At 52.3% G+C, this 14196-nt stretch overlaps 1 protein-coding gene across 1 annotated transcript; it reads left to right on the top strand.

The window, feature by feature from the left end:
• Positions 1–1294: 1294 nt before the first annotated feature.
• Positions 1295–13871, top strand: LOC119090562 (TBC1 domain family member 10A). The gene is made up of 8 exons (XM_037213382.1): positions 1295–1485; positions 3201–3430; positions 6080–6179; positions 8168–8382; positions 10128–10383; positions 10825–10939; positions 11337–11491; positions 13734–13871. Exons 2-8 carry the CDS (start codon positions 3270–3272, stop codon positions 13869–13871), a joined length of 1140 nt encoding a protein of 379 aa, XP_037069277.1. The 5' UTR covers positions 1295–1485; positions 3201–3269.
• Positions 13872–14196: the final 325 nt, after the last annotated feature.

Genomic DNA, 14196 nt, shown 5'->3' with positions numbered 1-14196 from the left:
AGCCCTTGATCTTTGGTCTCGAGAGACCCTTTGGACCTCTTTGGACCCGCACAACCACCGCTCCGACTCGAAGCCGCTTGCCGCCACAGGGCTCCCCTTCGGTACTGTGGCCCACAATCGACACAGGAGCTCCTCATTGTGTCAGGGACCCCGAACATTGCAAATCACGGACCCCGACTTCATTTCTGCTCGGGAAATGGGTCTCAAGGGTTCAGACCGACATGGAACCGACTGTTCGGTGTTAATGGTCTCTGACCGACAAAGACACCCGCACTGTTTCCGGGGTTCCTGGAGCGGTGCAAGAGGACTTCTGCCTTATCATTCAGATGCCTATCCCTCCGGGCCGCGATTCTTTACTTGACCTACAGTCAGTCCTTCGGTCCCTGACGCCCTCCAACTTTGATCGTCGGTTCCGGTGTGCCGCCGGGGTCCCTCTTCGGGCCTCATCAAATACTCCCCTTAGTCGGCCCGTGGCCCGTGCGTGCATAGGACCCTCTGTTAGGCACTGCAGACTTCTGACAGAAACGAGGCCCCCGACCAGCGTAAATCGCTGGCTCCGGCTTTATAGCTGATTGTGAAGCGGGCTCTCACGATCATACCGCCACGGAGCCGACTGTGCGGTACTGGTGATACCTAAAGTACATATAGGCCTTTATCGACTCAAGAGCTTTTCGATCGGCGCAAAGGGCCCTCTCACCGCTATTTGAGGGTCAGCCTTCGCAGGCCGGGGTCCCTGAATAAAACTCCGACCAGCCCTCAATGCCCTTACTCCCTCCAAACGCGTCCTTGATCGTCGGACCCGGTGGGCCCTCCAGGCTTTTCGGGCCTCCTCGAAAGCCCGAAAGCCTCCCATGGCTACATCACTGTACAATAGTAAGCGTCTTGGCACCACAATCCTCTGTTCAGAAAAGACGAGTCGTAGACACGCTTGTTTTTACTAGACCTCATCTTGCGTATCTGCGCATGGAGAGTGTCGTGGAAAGAATCAGCTCGTTTGTTGGAGCGAAAGGCCGTGGTTTTGGAATTGCGTGCCAATGAGAAGCGCGCACTAGTGCCTAGAAGTTATGAATTACAACGTAAATTGCCCACCGGATGAAACCTTAAAAACGACTTGTCAAGCTTCGCCAAAATCAGTGAAATATTCTCGAAATATACCGTCGAAATTACTGTGATCTAGACATCCCGACATTCGTGGGCGTGAAAAAATGTAACAGTAGTTGTCGGCTTACATGGCGCAACAGAGGCATCTTATTGCGCTGTTGACACCATAGATTACGGTAGCAGAGCAGTTGTTGGGGCTGTGAGTGGGACGTGTACGGCGCGGGGCGTGAGGGGTTGTGCGTCGTGGGTGTGGGTGTTTCACGCCATAAGCTGAAGGACGGGTACGGCGAATCAAGTCGATTGATGGATATCGTCCAGAACGTCAGTGTAGGGTCCATCAATTCTTGTGACGCGTAGCCCTCGGATTCACCTTTAAATTCTGAGGTGAGGTTCCCTGTGTCTGTCTGGCGAGGTCTGCTTGCGACAGCAACGGCGCTGGGCCCTCAGGGCAGCCTGAGCGCTCACTAGTAAGCCTCAGTCCAGATTTTCTCTCCTTCATTACTCTTTGTTCAATGTGCTTGCAGTATACTGTAGGTAAACAGGGATTTTATCAGGGCTTTGAGCCCACACATGTCAGCTAATTATAAGTAAATAACATCAGCTGTTATATTTTTCTTGTATCCCCCACATCATACATTTGGCAATCTCACTAGGGAATATGCTGCAGCCAGCTGGGATGAGTCAACCCCAGCTGTGTGGGTTTGCAGCCCTGTCAAATATTGATGTGACCATGGACAGGCTGGAGGGGACAGATGCTCTAAAGTTGGCTGTAATGGCTGTTGATTCCCTCTATGTTTGCCTATAGAATGAATGTTTAGGCATGCTTTCCCCTTCAAAATGTAGTTCTCAGGTCAGGTTGACCCCATCAGATGTGAGGTTGACACCTACAGTCCTAATTTGGCCCTCAGATCTCAGGAATGTAGTCACACCCATGCTGCCAGAGCACCCAGACATTGCTATTCTGAGTTTGCTATATGTGGTGACTTGAAAGGGAGTATTATAAGAAAAAGTAACTATGAATACCCTTTTTTCTCATATTATCAAGGAAGGTGTATATTATATATAAACTTCTCCGTGTAGTGTCACATATCTAAAATTTACAAATGTGCTGAAGTCCAAACTTTTAAGTTGATAAAGGAACCAAGTGTTTTTCATTCTTAGGTAGGCAGACAATTTGGTGCAGACTTGTGACAGACAATAATGTCGTACTTATTACAGCACATGTGAAGCTCAGTGCCATCTGCTTGACTTCCCTCAACCAAACAAATGACTAGAATGCTAAGATGTATTGACACCTACTGAAATCAGCTGTTGACTCTGGAAGTATTATTTGAATGTGACAGATCAAATTATCTGAGATGCAACATACATGGGATTGAATTTGAGCCAACCAACTGTAAAACTGCTTGAATATCCCAAATGGTAGAACAAAGAACCAAAGAGTACAATATCAATAATGGATCAATAAGCAGAGGGTCAAAACCTGCACACAGCATGTGGCAGGTGGGTATGGGTATTGCTGTATGAGTACAGGATGGGTGTAGGTGTTACTGTATAGGTACAGGGTGGGTATGCAGATGTTACTTGTAAAAGGCAACACTTCTTCAAAGGCAGTGTGGAGTTTGCAAACCCTGAGATGATCTCTTGCAGCAGCATATCCAGCTGCCTGATGAGCTTTCAATCCATGATAGTGATAACAGATGGCTATGATGGCTGGAAAAGGCCCTGTGGACCACCTTGCTGTCATTTGGCATGCTGTTACAGCTGGTTGCTGGGGCCTTATCTCTCATAGGCTGTTTTTCAGGCTGCAGTGGAAAACCTGTTTTATTTCACTTATGATGATGATTGCCTTCTGGGGTGTTTCATGCACTTTTCCCTTCTAGTGGTGGGCATAACGTGATTCTGTGAACAGTTCTGGATGTGGAGATCTAATCACAAAGGTAGTCAAAGGCTAAAGCTACTGTTATCAAAGATCATGCGGTGCCTTTCAAAGCTCACAAACATTTTCTTCTCTAGTTTTTGTCCATGCTTACAGATGGATGCATGTCAGGTCACCCTACCTGCCTGCACTTTTTGACCCATGCTGTGCCCATCTGCAGGTGTCCCGGGCGCCGCCGCCGCCGCCGCCGCGGTCAGCAGTGCCCCGGTCCCCGGGTCGGCTTATCACCATGTCGGCGGAGCAGCAGCCGTCCAGCACGTCCATGGACGTGTCGGACAACGAGACCAGCTCGAGCTCCGAGCAGGTCACCAACGCGGCCGTCTCCAACGTCTCCACCATCCCCGATAAATACGGCTTTATGCACGTCGACGGCGACGACTTCCACTATGAGTGAGTTGTGATCGCGGTGACGGTGTTGGTTCGGATGGCAGCGATACTGATGTTGATGGGAGGGAAGCACACTGAGGGGTAATTGACCACAGAGCGTTCAATAAATTAAGTGGGGTGAAATGGGGGTGCTGTGTCTTGTACAGAGATACAGAATTGTATATTGAGGGTGTTCCCTTTTTATAGGGGTGTGGTGCTCGAGGTCGAAGGATTTCAGTTGCAGTAAGGCTCACTCGCGAGTGGTCGCAGTATTGCACAGCTGATTGCCTGTCAAAGACTGCAATGATCCAAGTGAAAGTGTCTTCAAGACTCCTGTTGCCTAAACCATGGGCTAGTTTTTGGATGCTCTGCTGTCCAGACGACTACCTGCGTCCTATGAAAAATGACGCCATTGGCATGCTATGATAATCAAGTGGACCATGTGCTGCCGATGGTTTTGAGCTACATTGTTTGCTTGTTGGTAATAATGCTGCCAAGCTTTTGCCGAAATACGGATCCCATGGGAGATAAGAATCACTGGATGTTGCGGTCACAATCGGAATGTTAGGGACCAAAGCTTAACAGCAGAAAACGAAGCATAAAAGTGGTGATACCTTAGGTGTTCGGAATTTGTTGAGGTTCAAAACCTCCTGGTTGAATCGGTATTTTCCGCCTGTTGAAGAAAAAAATGAAGTGCAAAATTTGGAATCCATGGTATGTCTAGGTAAATGTGCGAGCACTTATCTACGACATTGTCAGACAATCACTGATCTTCGTCTGTTTCTTTCGTCAGGATGGGCAATCTTCTGAAAGGTCGTTCATGAGTCCTATATTGGAGCAGGGCGCATGTTAATTGGTCCGCGTATCATGCCAGAAATTGTAGGTGCATACAGTCAAGTTTATGGAAGCGCAGTCTCGGAATCAAAAGCATCGCAGACGTCTTGAATCTGGTACATTGATACAACGCGGAAATATTTTCTAGTTAACGCTCTTAGAATTCGGCTGGTTCCGTTTACTGTTGGGACGTCTGTTTGTTTCGTGGAAGTTTTGTCGTAACGCCACAATAGTTCTGTCGTGTAGACAAAAATTTGGAGGTGTGGCCGTAATGGTGGGCAGGTACTGCCTGGCGGAGCTGTGGTCGCCGCTGTTCCGCCCATAGCGTCACGACAGAAGGCAGCGCAAACATGGCGACAAGCAGGAGTTCCGATTCTTCGAGGCTGTCAAATTGTGGGTTGAAATCAGAACCTTCTGCCAATTCCATGAAAAATGAACTGAATAGTTACGTCGTCAAAAATATCAGCAAAAGCCCAAGACCCAGAATGACGTGTCCCGAGTACCCAATAATGGTGCAAAGGACCAGCGGTAGCGCGAGGGTCATCAGGACACATTGCCGCATATACCGAGGCATTTCCATCCGGCACCGGAGCATTGCGGAAGTGGGGTGTCTGGCAGTTGCAACTGGCACCATCACTGCACATATCCGTACGCGAAGGTTATCAGAATTCGCCACTGCCTATACCGAGGGAGCTCCATCCGGCACCGGAGCGTTGCGGAAGTGGAGTGCCCGGCAATGGCAGCTGCCGCTCAGCCGCGAAGCAGCAAATGCAAAGACCTGGAAATCCGCCATGCTGTGCTGTTCACTGTTAGCAGAATTTGTGATCTATATGCACTTTTTGACATAAAAGCGAACAGTTTGGCGCATTAATGTGTGAGGGTATCTGGTGTTAGATTTTATTTCCAATATTGCAACATTTTCGTACATTTCACGCTTTAGTTTATGTGCTTTTTAGAGCATATGTTTGCCAGTTGTCTTGGTTCGTGAGGAGTCCTGTGGTTCATAAGAGACCCAAATTGTTTTGCCATTTGACAAGTTTTCAATGTAGACGAGGTTAAAATTTATCGTTAGGTTTCGCTGCTCAATGGCGACACGGTAATGCATTTCATAAATTTACTTGATTTAGTGTTTTACAGCAGTGGGGTGATTTCAGGTTTTCTGATGACAACCTGAATCCATTTAGAAAGGGTTTAGATTGCTGTGCACTGCTATACCATATCATAATAAGCTCTATGTGTATGCTTGAAAGTGCAGAATAGCTTCTGTGATGACTGCGTGGTGGCGGATCCCACAAAGAGAGACCACGGACGTGAAGAACTGAGATTCTTGCGAGACGTCAAACATATTTCGTTTACGTATAGTGAGGGCCGTTCATAACTATGATGTGTTCGGATGCATCCAGTGCCCATCGTGGACTTAAGCCCGCCGCGGCGCGACGCTGGATGACACATGTCTAAAACAGTGATGCTGTGGATTGCCACGCCGCTTTGCATTGACTCATTAGCCCGACGCTGAGGAAGGAAGTTCGGTCCCGCGGTTCACCGCGTGGCCTAAGGTCTCCAGCTTTCAGGAAGCTCATGAATCATCGACGCCAACTGATATCGCTGGGATGGCCATCGGATGAATCAGTTCTGTGGGTATTCTCGTATAGCAGGAATGTGTTGCACTGCCTCGGTGGTGTAAATTTTCCAGGACAACTTCGGAAATGCAACTTTGTGCTTCACTTTGTCTGTGAACTCCCATTATGATCTTTCTGTGTTGCTGGCGTCGTGGGAGGGAGGGAAATGTGGGCAAAAGGCCAAACGGAGGGTGGCTGATGTCTCGATGCACCGTTTCAGCGAGGAAAAGCTGCCCGTGAAGATGCTCCGACAGCGGGAGCGCAAGTGGCTGGAAATGCTGCAGCACTGGGACTACTTTATGACGCACGACTTCAAAAAGGTGCGGGACTTTTTCCAAGCGCTGTTATCAAAACACGTAACCGGCAGTGTGGAATATGGCACGAAGTCATGCATGACGCAACTGGTCGTCATCCTCTCCAGAGCTGGCAGCCCCAGTGTCAACAACAGTGTTTGTTTTCAGGGTCAGTCGCCAACATCAGTGTTTGTCTTCTGTTTTAAGTCGCTCATCACTGCTAGTCCTCAGAGTCCCTCGTCCTGCTCAGAACTTGAGCACGCTGCGTGCGGGCGTGCTTGCTGTCGGGGATGTGTTGCTTTTCAAAGCGCAGCTGACTTTCGATAGCCACCTTTAGCGAATCACATCCAGCCTTGGTCACGTGCGTTTGTATCCCGCGAGCGTCCCGTCGCGTTAACGTATCAATCCTGTTGTCTAGCAAGGACCGCCGAGGTGTAAGCTTAGCTGTCTACCTTTGGCTCAACAGCACAACACACATCGTTGTTATCAAATCTCAACGCGACGTATTTCCAAGGGGCCAAAGAAGACAGCTTTCAATCGTCCAGCGTCAATCAAATATCTGCGTAGCCCGTGGGCAGCGCACAGATCTCGCCGCGCAACCCTTTAAAACGCATACCTTGAAGTGTTCATTAAAACGCACTTTTCTCGGCGTAGTGCGCCGTCCTGCATACGGTCTGATCATCCGAGGTGGTAGAGCGAGAGCCTCGTCGCTTGCAACACGTGCGACAGGTTGTGAGGACCGTTTTACGGGAGGCTCAGTGTGACATCTGCAGGACGCTGCCCAAATGAGGGCTTGGCGAAGGTGACGTTATCGTGCTCCTTCCTATGTGAGTTCCTAGTGAGGTCAGTGAGTTACGGAGAGCTCGTTGAAGGCAGTGAACCACGCGCTTAGCAGCAGTATAGTCCGCAGAGCCATCCCACTGACGCCGACGCTTCTGTATGCCAATGAAGCGTCATTTAAGGAAAACGGATGGCAGAGGCGGTTCGCTGTAAAAGTCGAGCGATACACACGGTAATGAAAACAGGTCGAGGCATTTGGACCGTCGGCACGGAAGAAGGACAGCGGCCGTTCTCGAACGACTCGAACGGAGGAGGTTGAAGATAAGGCATGCAAGCTTTATACTCGCGGAAGGGCAGACCAGGCTTACACTGGGCACTTTTTGAGGCATGCTTTCAGAGAAGTAGCGTCACAAAATTAATTGTTTCTGCACCGATGGGTACTGCTGTTACGATTTGGAGGGGTCATGATAATAATCATTGAACGCTGCTATGGAGGCATGTTTTGTCCCTCTAATTGGTAATGGGTGTGTCATTGTCGGTTCCACGGCCCGCAGCCCGCGTGTCCACGGCCGCGGCTCGCGTGTCCACGGCCGCGGCCCGCGTGTCCACAGCTCGCGGCCCGCGTGTCCACAGCTCGCGGCCGCGTGTCCACGGCCCGCGGCCCGCGTGTCCACGGCCGCGGCCCGCGTGTCCACGGCCGCGGCCCGCGTGTCCACAGCTCGCGGCCCGCGTGTCCACAGCCTCGCGGCCGCGTGTCCACGGCCCGTGGCCCGCGTGTCCACGCCGGCCGCGTGCCCGCTCGCGGCCCGCGTGTCCACAGCTCGCGGCCGCGTGTGCACGGCCGCGGCCCGCGTGTCCACAGCTCGCGGCCGCGTGGCACGGCCGCGGCCCGCGTGTCCATTGCCCGCGTGTCCACGGCCGCGGCCCGCGTGTCCATGGCCGCGGCCCGCGTGTCCACGGCCGCGGCCCCGCGTGTCCATGCCCGCGTGTCCCACGGCCGTGGCCCGCTGTGTGCTGCTGGCCGGCAGTACGGCGGCCCGCTGACCGGAGCCGCTCTCTCCCTCCCTCGCCGCGCAGGTCCGCAGCCGGCGTGTGTCGCTGGCCGGCAGTGCGGCGGCCCGCTGACCGGAGCCGCTCTCTCCCTCCCTCGCTGCGCAGGTCCGCAGCCGGCGTGTGTCGCTGGCCGGCAGTGCGGCGGCCCGCTGACCGGAGCCGCTCTCTCCCTCGCTGCGCAGGTCCGCAGCCGGTGCCGGAAGGGCATCCCGACCTCGCTGCGGGCGCGCGCCTGGCAGCACCTCTGCGGCGGCCACTACATGATGCAGCGCAACGTGGGCGCCTACGAGCGCCTCCTGGAGATGCCCATCGACAGCCACGTGCTGGACGAGATCAGCCGCGACCTCCACCGCCAGTTCCCCATGCATGAGATGTTCATGCGCAAGGGCGGACAGGGGTAAGCCGCCCACTCTGTTGAGTCAGTTTGTTGATGGCGTGCCTGTTTAGCCCGTTCGTCCCCCCCCCCAGAAGACACATCATCCAGAAGACGCCCGGGAGACGTCGCCCCGATAGCACCCACACGGAACTCGACAGATTGCGGGAAAAGATCATTCAGAACTCGACAGATTGCGGGAAAAGATCATTCAATCACTCGAGAAGAGTGCTCCGAATTAAACCCCAAGTGAGCACGCTGGCGGCCGCTTCGAAACCACCTTCTTGTTCCTGCGTTATCCTATCCAAGACATAATCCCATTCGGATTTATCCAGATTTGTTGCCAGAACGGAGCGGCTAGGTAATGTGACATTCTAAACGGCGTTGCTGCATCTGTTTGATCCGATTTTCACGTTCAGTTTCGTGTGAATGGAACGCCAAATTCTAAGAAAATGACAGACCTACGCATCCAGGTCGGCGTGAAACGTGCAACCAATAGCACCCCGCATATGTTGGTGCAACATTTTACAACGGGACGTGGACTTAGCCATGCTGGGTCTTTGTCATACGCTTTGCTGTCGTTACGCTGTGCTATCTTGCACGGTCAGCTATCAGGCTAGATCAAACAAGGTCAAATTGGCCTTTTTGTCGTTGGCGCGTAGCTTGTCGAGTGTGGGCAGAGCGAGGGTGGTCGATGTTCAGGCAAAGCAAGCACCATTTGCGTGCAAGGGGTTTACCTCCGTGACCTCATTGACCTCGCATGAAATGTGGAGTCACCTGAAACCATGCGTTTATCATGCTCTTGATTTGTTTTTCTGTAATTTTCGGTATCTTCACCTTACATGACCTTTACTTACAATATCTATCCACGACGATGGCGTGCTTGGAACGGTTTTCAAGACTTGCCTTGACTTGGGCATAGCTTGGGTGACGTTACGTCACTGTATACATGTGTCAACGTTTTAGCTCATGTTTTCTGAATTTTGTAACGTTGCTCGGTATTAGTATGAAAAGCATATTGAACCGCAAAGATAACGCTACTAAAAAATAAGGACTGTGATGTCAATTTTCCCTTCGTGGTGTAAACTCGTCGTGGTATATATATATATATATATATATATATATATATATATATATATATATATATATATATATATATATATATATATATATATATATATATATATATAATGCGTATTTTCATCCAACACGAATTGTGCCACCGAAAGCACACAGTGTCCAGTTTTATTCACGAGAAGTACGGCTTGGTGAATCAGGCAGTGTCTGGCCGCCCTTATCTGGGTGATGCGTCGACAAATTTTGTGGTTACGGCTGCTTTGCTTCAAGGAAGTGTATCACAAGTCGCTTTAAATTGTTGTTCAATGGTGACATCGAACTGCATATTTCTCTGCAAAGATCAAGAACCCTCCTTAAACGTAATGACCACAATGTGATCCGCCATTGGCTTTCACGCGAGCAGGCACGTTCTATGCGTGGTGATTGGCAGACTGACGTCGATGAAACGGGTTCGTAATGTATTTGGCCCAGCGTATTCTGTTCACTTTCAGGAATACCGCCCGTAAATGCGCCGACAAAAACATAAAAGACAGTGGATACAGACCCTGGCTGCTCGCATGACTGACCCCCCCCCCCCCCCCCCCACATGATTACCCTACCAGGAGGTCGTGATTTCTCCTGTCTTGTGACCCCCACGTGTCGGTGAGGCACGGCTGCCTGGCCGGGGCGGTGACCCCCCACTGTGCCCGCAGCCAGGAGGAGCTGATGAAGGTGCTGCGCGCCTACGCCTGCTACAACCCGGCGGACGGCTACAGCCAGGCGCAGGCGCCGCTGGCCGCCGTGCTGCTCATGCACATGCCGACCGAGCAGGCCTTCTGGTGCCTGGTCTCCATCTGCAAGGAGTACCTGCCCATGTACTACGGGCCGGGCATGGAGCGGGTGCAGCTGGACGGCGACATCCTGCAGGGCCTGGTGAAGCGTGTGTCGCCCAACGTCTACCGACACCTGGTGAGTGGGCCGCCAGCGCCGGCGGGGGCCCCGGGCCTCCAGGCGGGGCCGCCGGGCCTCCAGGCCTCCAGGTGGGGCCGCTAGGCCTTCAGGCGGGGCTGATGGGCCTCCAGGCCTCTAGGCGGGGCCGCCGGGTCTCCAAGCGGGCCTCCAGGCGGCTCCGTCAGCGGGATCTATGGTCTTATCGGGAGCACCGTACGCCCGAATGTCAACAAAATCTATGTATCGATCGAAGCCTGTATCTACGCCGTGAGCGTGCATCTCTTGGAATAGGCGTATTAAGTCTCGGCCAACACATGCCAGTAGCGTTTCTGGAGCCCGCCGGCGGCGGTACATGTTGTTCCACCGTCGCTGGGCGGCCCACCTCAGCTGGTGGCCAGCCGCTGCATGTCGTGTCGTCTCGCTCGTCTCGGACGTAATCGTCCGCCTCCCCGTCCGCAGAAAAAGCAGAAGGTGGACCCGGCGCTGTACATGGTCGAGTGGTTCATGTGCATCTTCAGTCGCACGCTGCCCTGGGCGTCCGTGCTGCGCGTCTGGGACATGTTCTTCTGCGAAGGTCAGCAACCCGGCCGCTCCGCCACTGCTCTGTCACCGCCGCTGTTTTTTTTTTTTTTAGAGTTTTGCAGAAGATGTTTAACGAGATTTGAAATATTTAAATGGCAAGAAAAAATTCTGAGAAAATTTGCTCCTGTCGTTTTGCCAAGACTCGATCTGAGGCGTTGTTTAAGCAAACGCAGTTCGACACCCTAGTGGGTCTTTGCGTGCTGTTGGTTGCCCACCTCGACTTCAGACATTTACATCGCCTGGTGTCGGATCGTAGCGTCAACCTCCGAAGTCCGTGCGGCGGTGTGTGCTGATGCGCGCGTCCCGCCGCGCGTCGGACCGCGCGGCGCTGGGACCGCCGTGACGTTACGGGCGTGACGTGCCGCCGTCACCGGCCGTGACCTCCGCAGGCGTGAAGGTGCTGTTCCGCGTGGGTCTGGTGCTGATCCGGTACGCGCTCGGCCGCCGCGGCATCATGAAGCAGTGCCCCAGCATGTACGAGACGGTCGAGTGTCTGCGCTCGCTGCCGCCGGAGATCATGCACGAGACGGCGCTCGTGCACCAGGTAACGCCCTTCCCTCCTCCTCCACCTCCCCTACAGCCCCAGGCTCGTCTGACGCTGCCCTCGGGCAGATGAAGGCCGGAAAACTTTTTTTTTGTCTCGCGTTTTTGGCGAGGCAGAGTATCCACCTACCATTGTGTTTTTGTTTGAGAGCCTTTGCGCTTCTTTTCGCGAAATGAAAAGAAAGCGCAGTACATCGAATCGTGCTGAGATGTTTAAGCTTGCGTGTGTGTGCTTGAATCACATTGGTCCATCTTGAGCTGTTGTGGGCACGCGGCTGGTCGTCTGTGCGTCCCTATTCGTTGCATTGCGAACCTGGGTGGACAGCTATGGACTAAACAGTTGATGCCAGCAGTGTTTCTGCTGGCTTTAGCCCGTTTAAGCCGTTGTTACCGGCGAAAACCGGCTAGCAAAAACAACTGGTGGCAAAAACTGACGAGAACTGGCTGAAACTTAAGCCCAGGAGATCATGTTGTAAGCCAATGAAGTTCATGTAGCCGTATAACAATAACAGTAATCGTATGTTGGGTATCGTTATTATTACCGCGATGCCAAACGTGTAAATGTATAAAGAGTGACGGATGACTGACAAAACCGCATGGTGTCAGAATATGTTAAAATGGGGCATGAGATACATTTGTATTTATATTATTCAAGCAAAACCAAACCAAATGAAGATTGTGCCAGTAGGCAGGCGATCCATTTGTTGTAGCCTCATGACGGACTGGGCATGCTTAGTCCAATATCTGGGAATACCACTGTATTTTGCGGAAGTCGTATTAACTTGTCAAAACGCAGTCATAAGCAAGTTATGTTCACAAGCAAACAAGTTACAAACAAACAAGTCATAAATGGCTGTGATAATGAATAACAGTTCCCACCAACCATTGTGGTAGTATGGGAGGGTTAAATCAGAAACCTTGCAAAGTTATGCCACGGAACGCGGGCCTGTGATTTGTCCAAAGTACTTGTAGCAGCGTACTTGAAAACCGCAGTGTTGTAATAGCTAAATTTTGGCATTAAGGATAGCTTTCGGCGGTGGGCCTTCATAAGCTGCGCATTGAGAAAAAAAAACACCCACAGCCAACACACGAACTTGCGTGATCAAAATCACAGTGAGTCGGAAGTTACACACCGAAAATAATGGGCCTTCATTATACCATACGGATTGGCGTTATATATTAAGTGACCTCAACGTTTGGAAGCTGTGCTCATGGTCACGAACTGACGGGTCGTCATTTTCCGTGCATGGTCAGATCTGATGTTTGCAACGTAACTCTCAGCTCACAATCTCGAAAAACCAGGGTCTCAAAGCCTTCCTCGCCCGTAGCTAGATCATGCACTCTTACCGAGGATTGATATCCACATACTAATGCCATGCAACATTGTCATACGAATAAAATATATCACACGCAGGGCGCTCGAATACATACATGAATACTGCACATAACACGCCTCCTCGTATGCGTCTGTATTAATCCACGTCCAGTAATGTCGTTGCTCTGATCGGCCCTGGACACGCCAGGAATCTCGACGGCGCAGGCAAATACTGGTTTCTGATCTCTTGATCAGCAGCCTAGCTGACCAAGAGATCAGGTCCGGCTGACGCCGGCCAAACCCGAAACCGCGTGATGGAAAGCCATTATGATGATGAGTGGGTGTTCAGGGTGCGCAGACTGCGATGGTCGTTCTGCGCCCGTACCTGTTACATGACTAGTGGGACGCAATATGAGACCATGCATCAGCTATTTTATGAAAGCCAGATGTTCCTGTCATGCAAGGTCGGTGAAAAATGTTTTCAAGCGCCATCGGGGCAAACGTTAAACCGACAGACAACAGAAGTCGATGGTATAACTTGTATATAATAACTTGTGGTAATAACTTGCCGTTATTTACAAAAGCGGAAAGTCAGTTTAATCGTCATAAAAACAACCTGGCAGCAAAAGCAGAGAGAGTAAAACGCGCCAATATAGTGCATGACTTAAAATATTCCAAACCGCCGAAACGAAAGCTTACACCTGTATTAATGGAAAGATACTGCATATATACATACATATAACTTCAATGTCATATAGTTGTTAATAGGGGACGTTATGATTCTGACGTTCTGCCAGCTGGTGCGTGTTTAAACTGGTAAAAACTGGTCCAACTTATAAAACCGGAAACTGGCAGAGCCTAATTAGAGCCGGTTGAAATATGGATCAAGCTGCCCACTGTGCCTCCCTCACCCCGCCCCATTTCACAGATGATCAAGCTAGACCTGGACGAAGACTCGATGACCCGGGAGCACCACAAGCAGGTGAAGAAGCGCCAGAAGGCGGAGCGCCAGCGGCAGCGGCAGCAGGAGCAGGAGGCCAAGCAGCGGGCGGCGGCGACCAGCTGACCGGAGCGGCGCGGGGCCGGCTGAGCGGGCCGCTCGGCCGGCGGCGGCGCCGCGGTCCCACTCAGGGAGCCGACCGGCCGGCGGGCCGGGCCGCCCCGCCGGGCAGGCGCCGACACCGAGGCCAGTGAGGCGGCGGCCGGAACACTGCGGCGCCGCGCGGCTCAGAGACTCCCGCGCCGGCTGAGCGGTTCGGCGGCCGGCCTCACGTGACCCGCCGTCGCTGTGCGCAGCTGCTGGGACGCCCGCCGGCCGGCGACCGGGGCGTCTGGCCGAGGTGTTCTTCAGTGTCGTGTGCGCGTGGTGTCGTGGACACCGGGCGGTCCCG

Source organism: Pollicipes pollicipes, unplaced genomic scaffold (genome assembly GCF_011947565.3).
Source record: "Pollicipes pollicipes isolate AB1234 unplaced genomic scaffold, Ppol_2.1 Scaffold_3087;HRSCAF=3621_pilon_pilon_pilon, whole genome shotgun sequence".
Taxonomy (NCBI): Eukaryota; Metazoa; Arthropoda; class Thecostraca; order Pollicipedomorpha; family Pollicipedidae; genus Pollicipes; species Pollicipes pollicipes.
This window is presented reverse-complemented; position numbering and strand designations above follow the sequence as displayed.

What these genes read in the sequence shown, in the direction of transcription:
- LOC119090562 (XM_037213382.1), top strand. Translation starts at nt 3,270, where the DNA reads ATGTCGGCGGAGCAGCAGCCGTCCAGCACGTCCATGGACGTGTCGGAC. An exon ending in GGCGACGACTTCCACTATGA is followed by an intron (nt 3,431 to 6,079) that starts GTGAGTTGTGAT and finishes GCACCGTTTCAG; the next exon opens with CGAGGAAAAGCTGCCCGTGA. An exon ending in TGACGCACGACTTCAAAAAG is followed by an intron (nt 6,180 to 8,167) that starts GTGCGGGACTTT and finishes CTCGCTGCGCAG; the next exon opens with GTCCGCAGCCGGTGCCGGAA.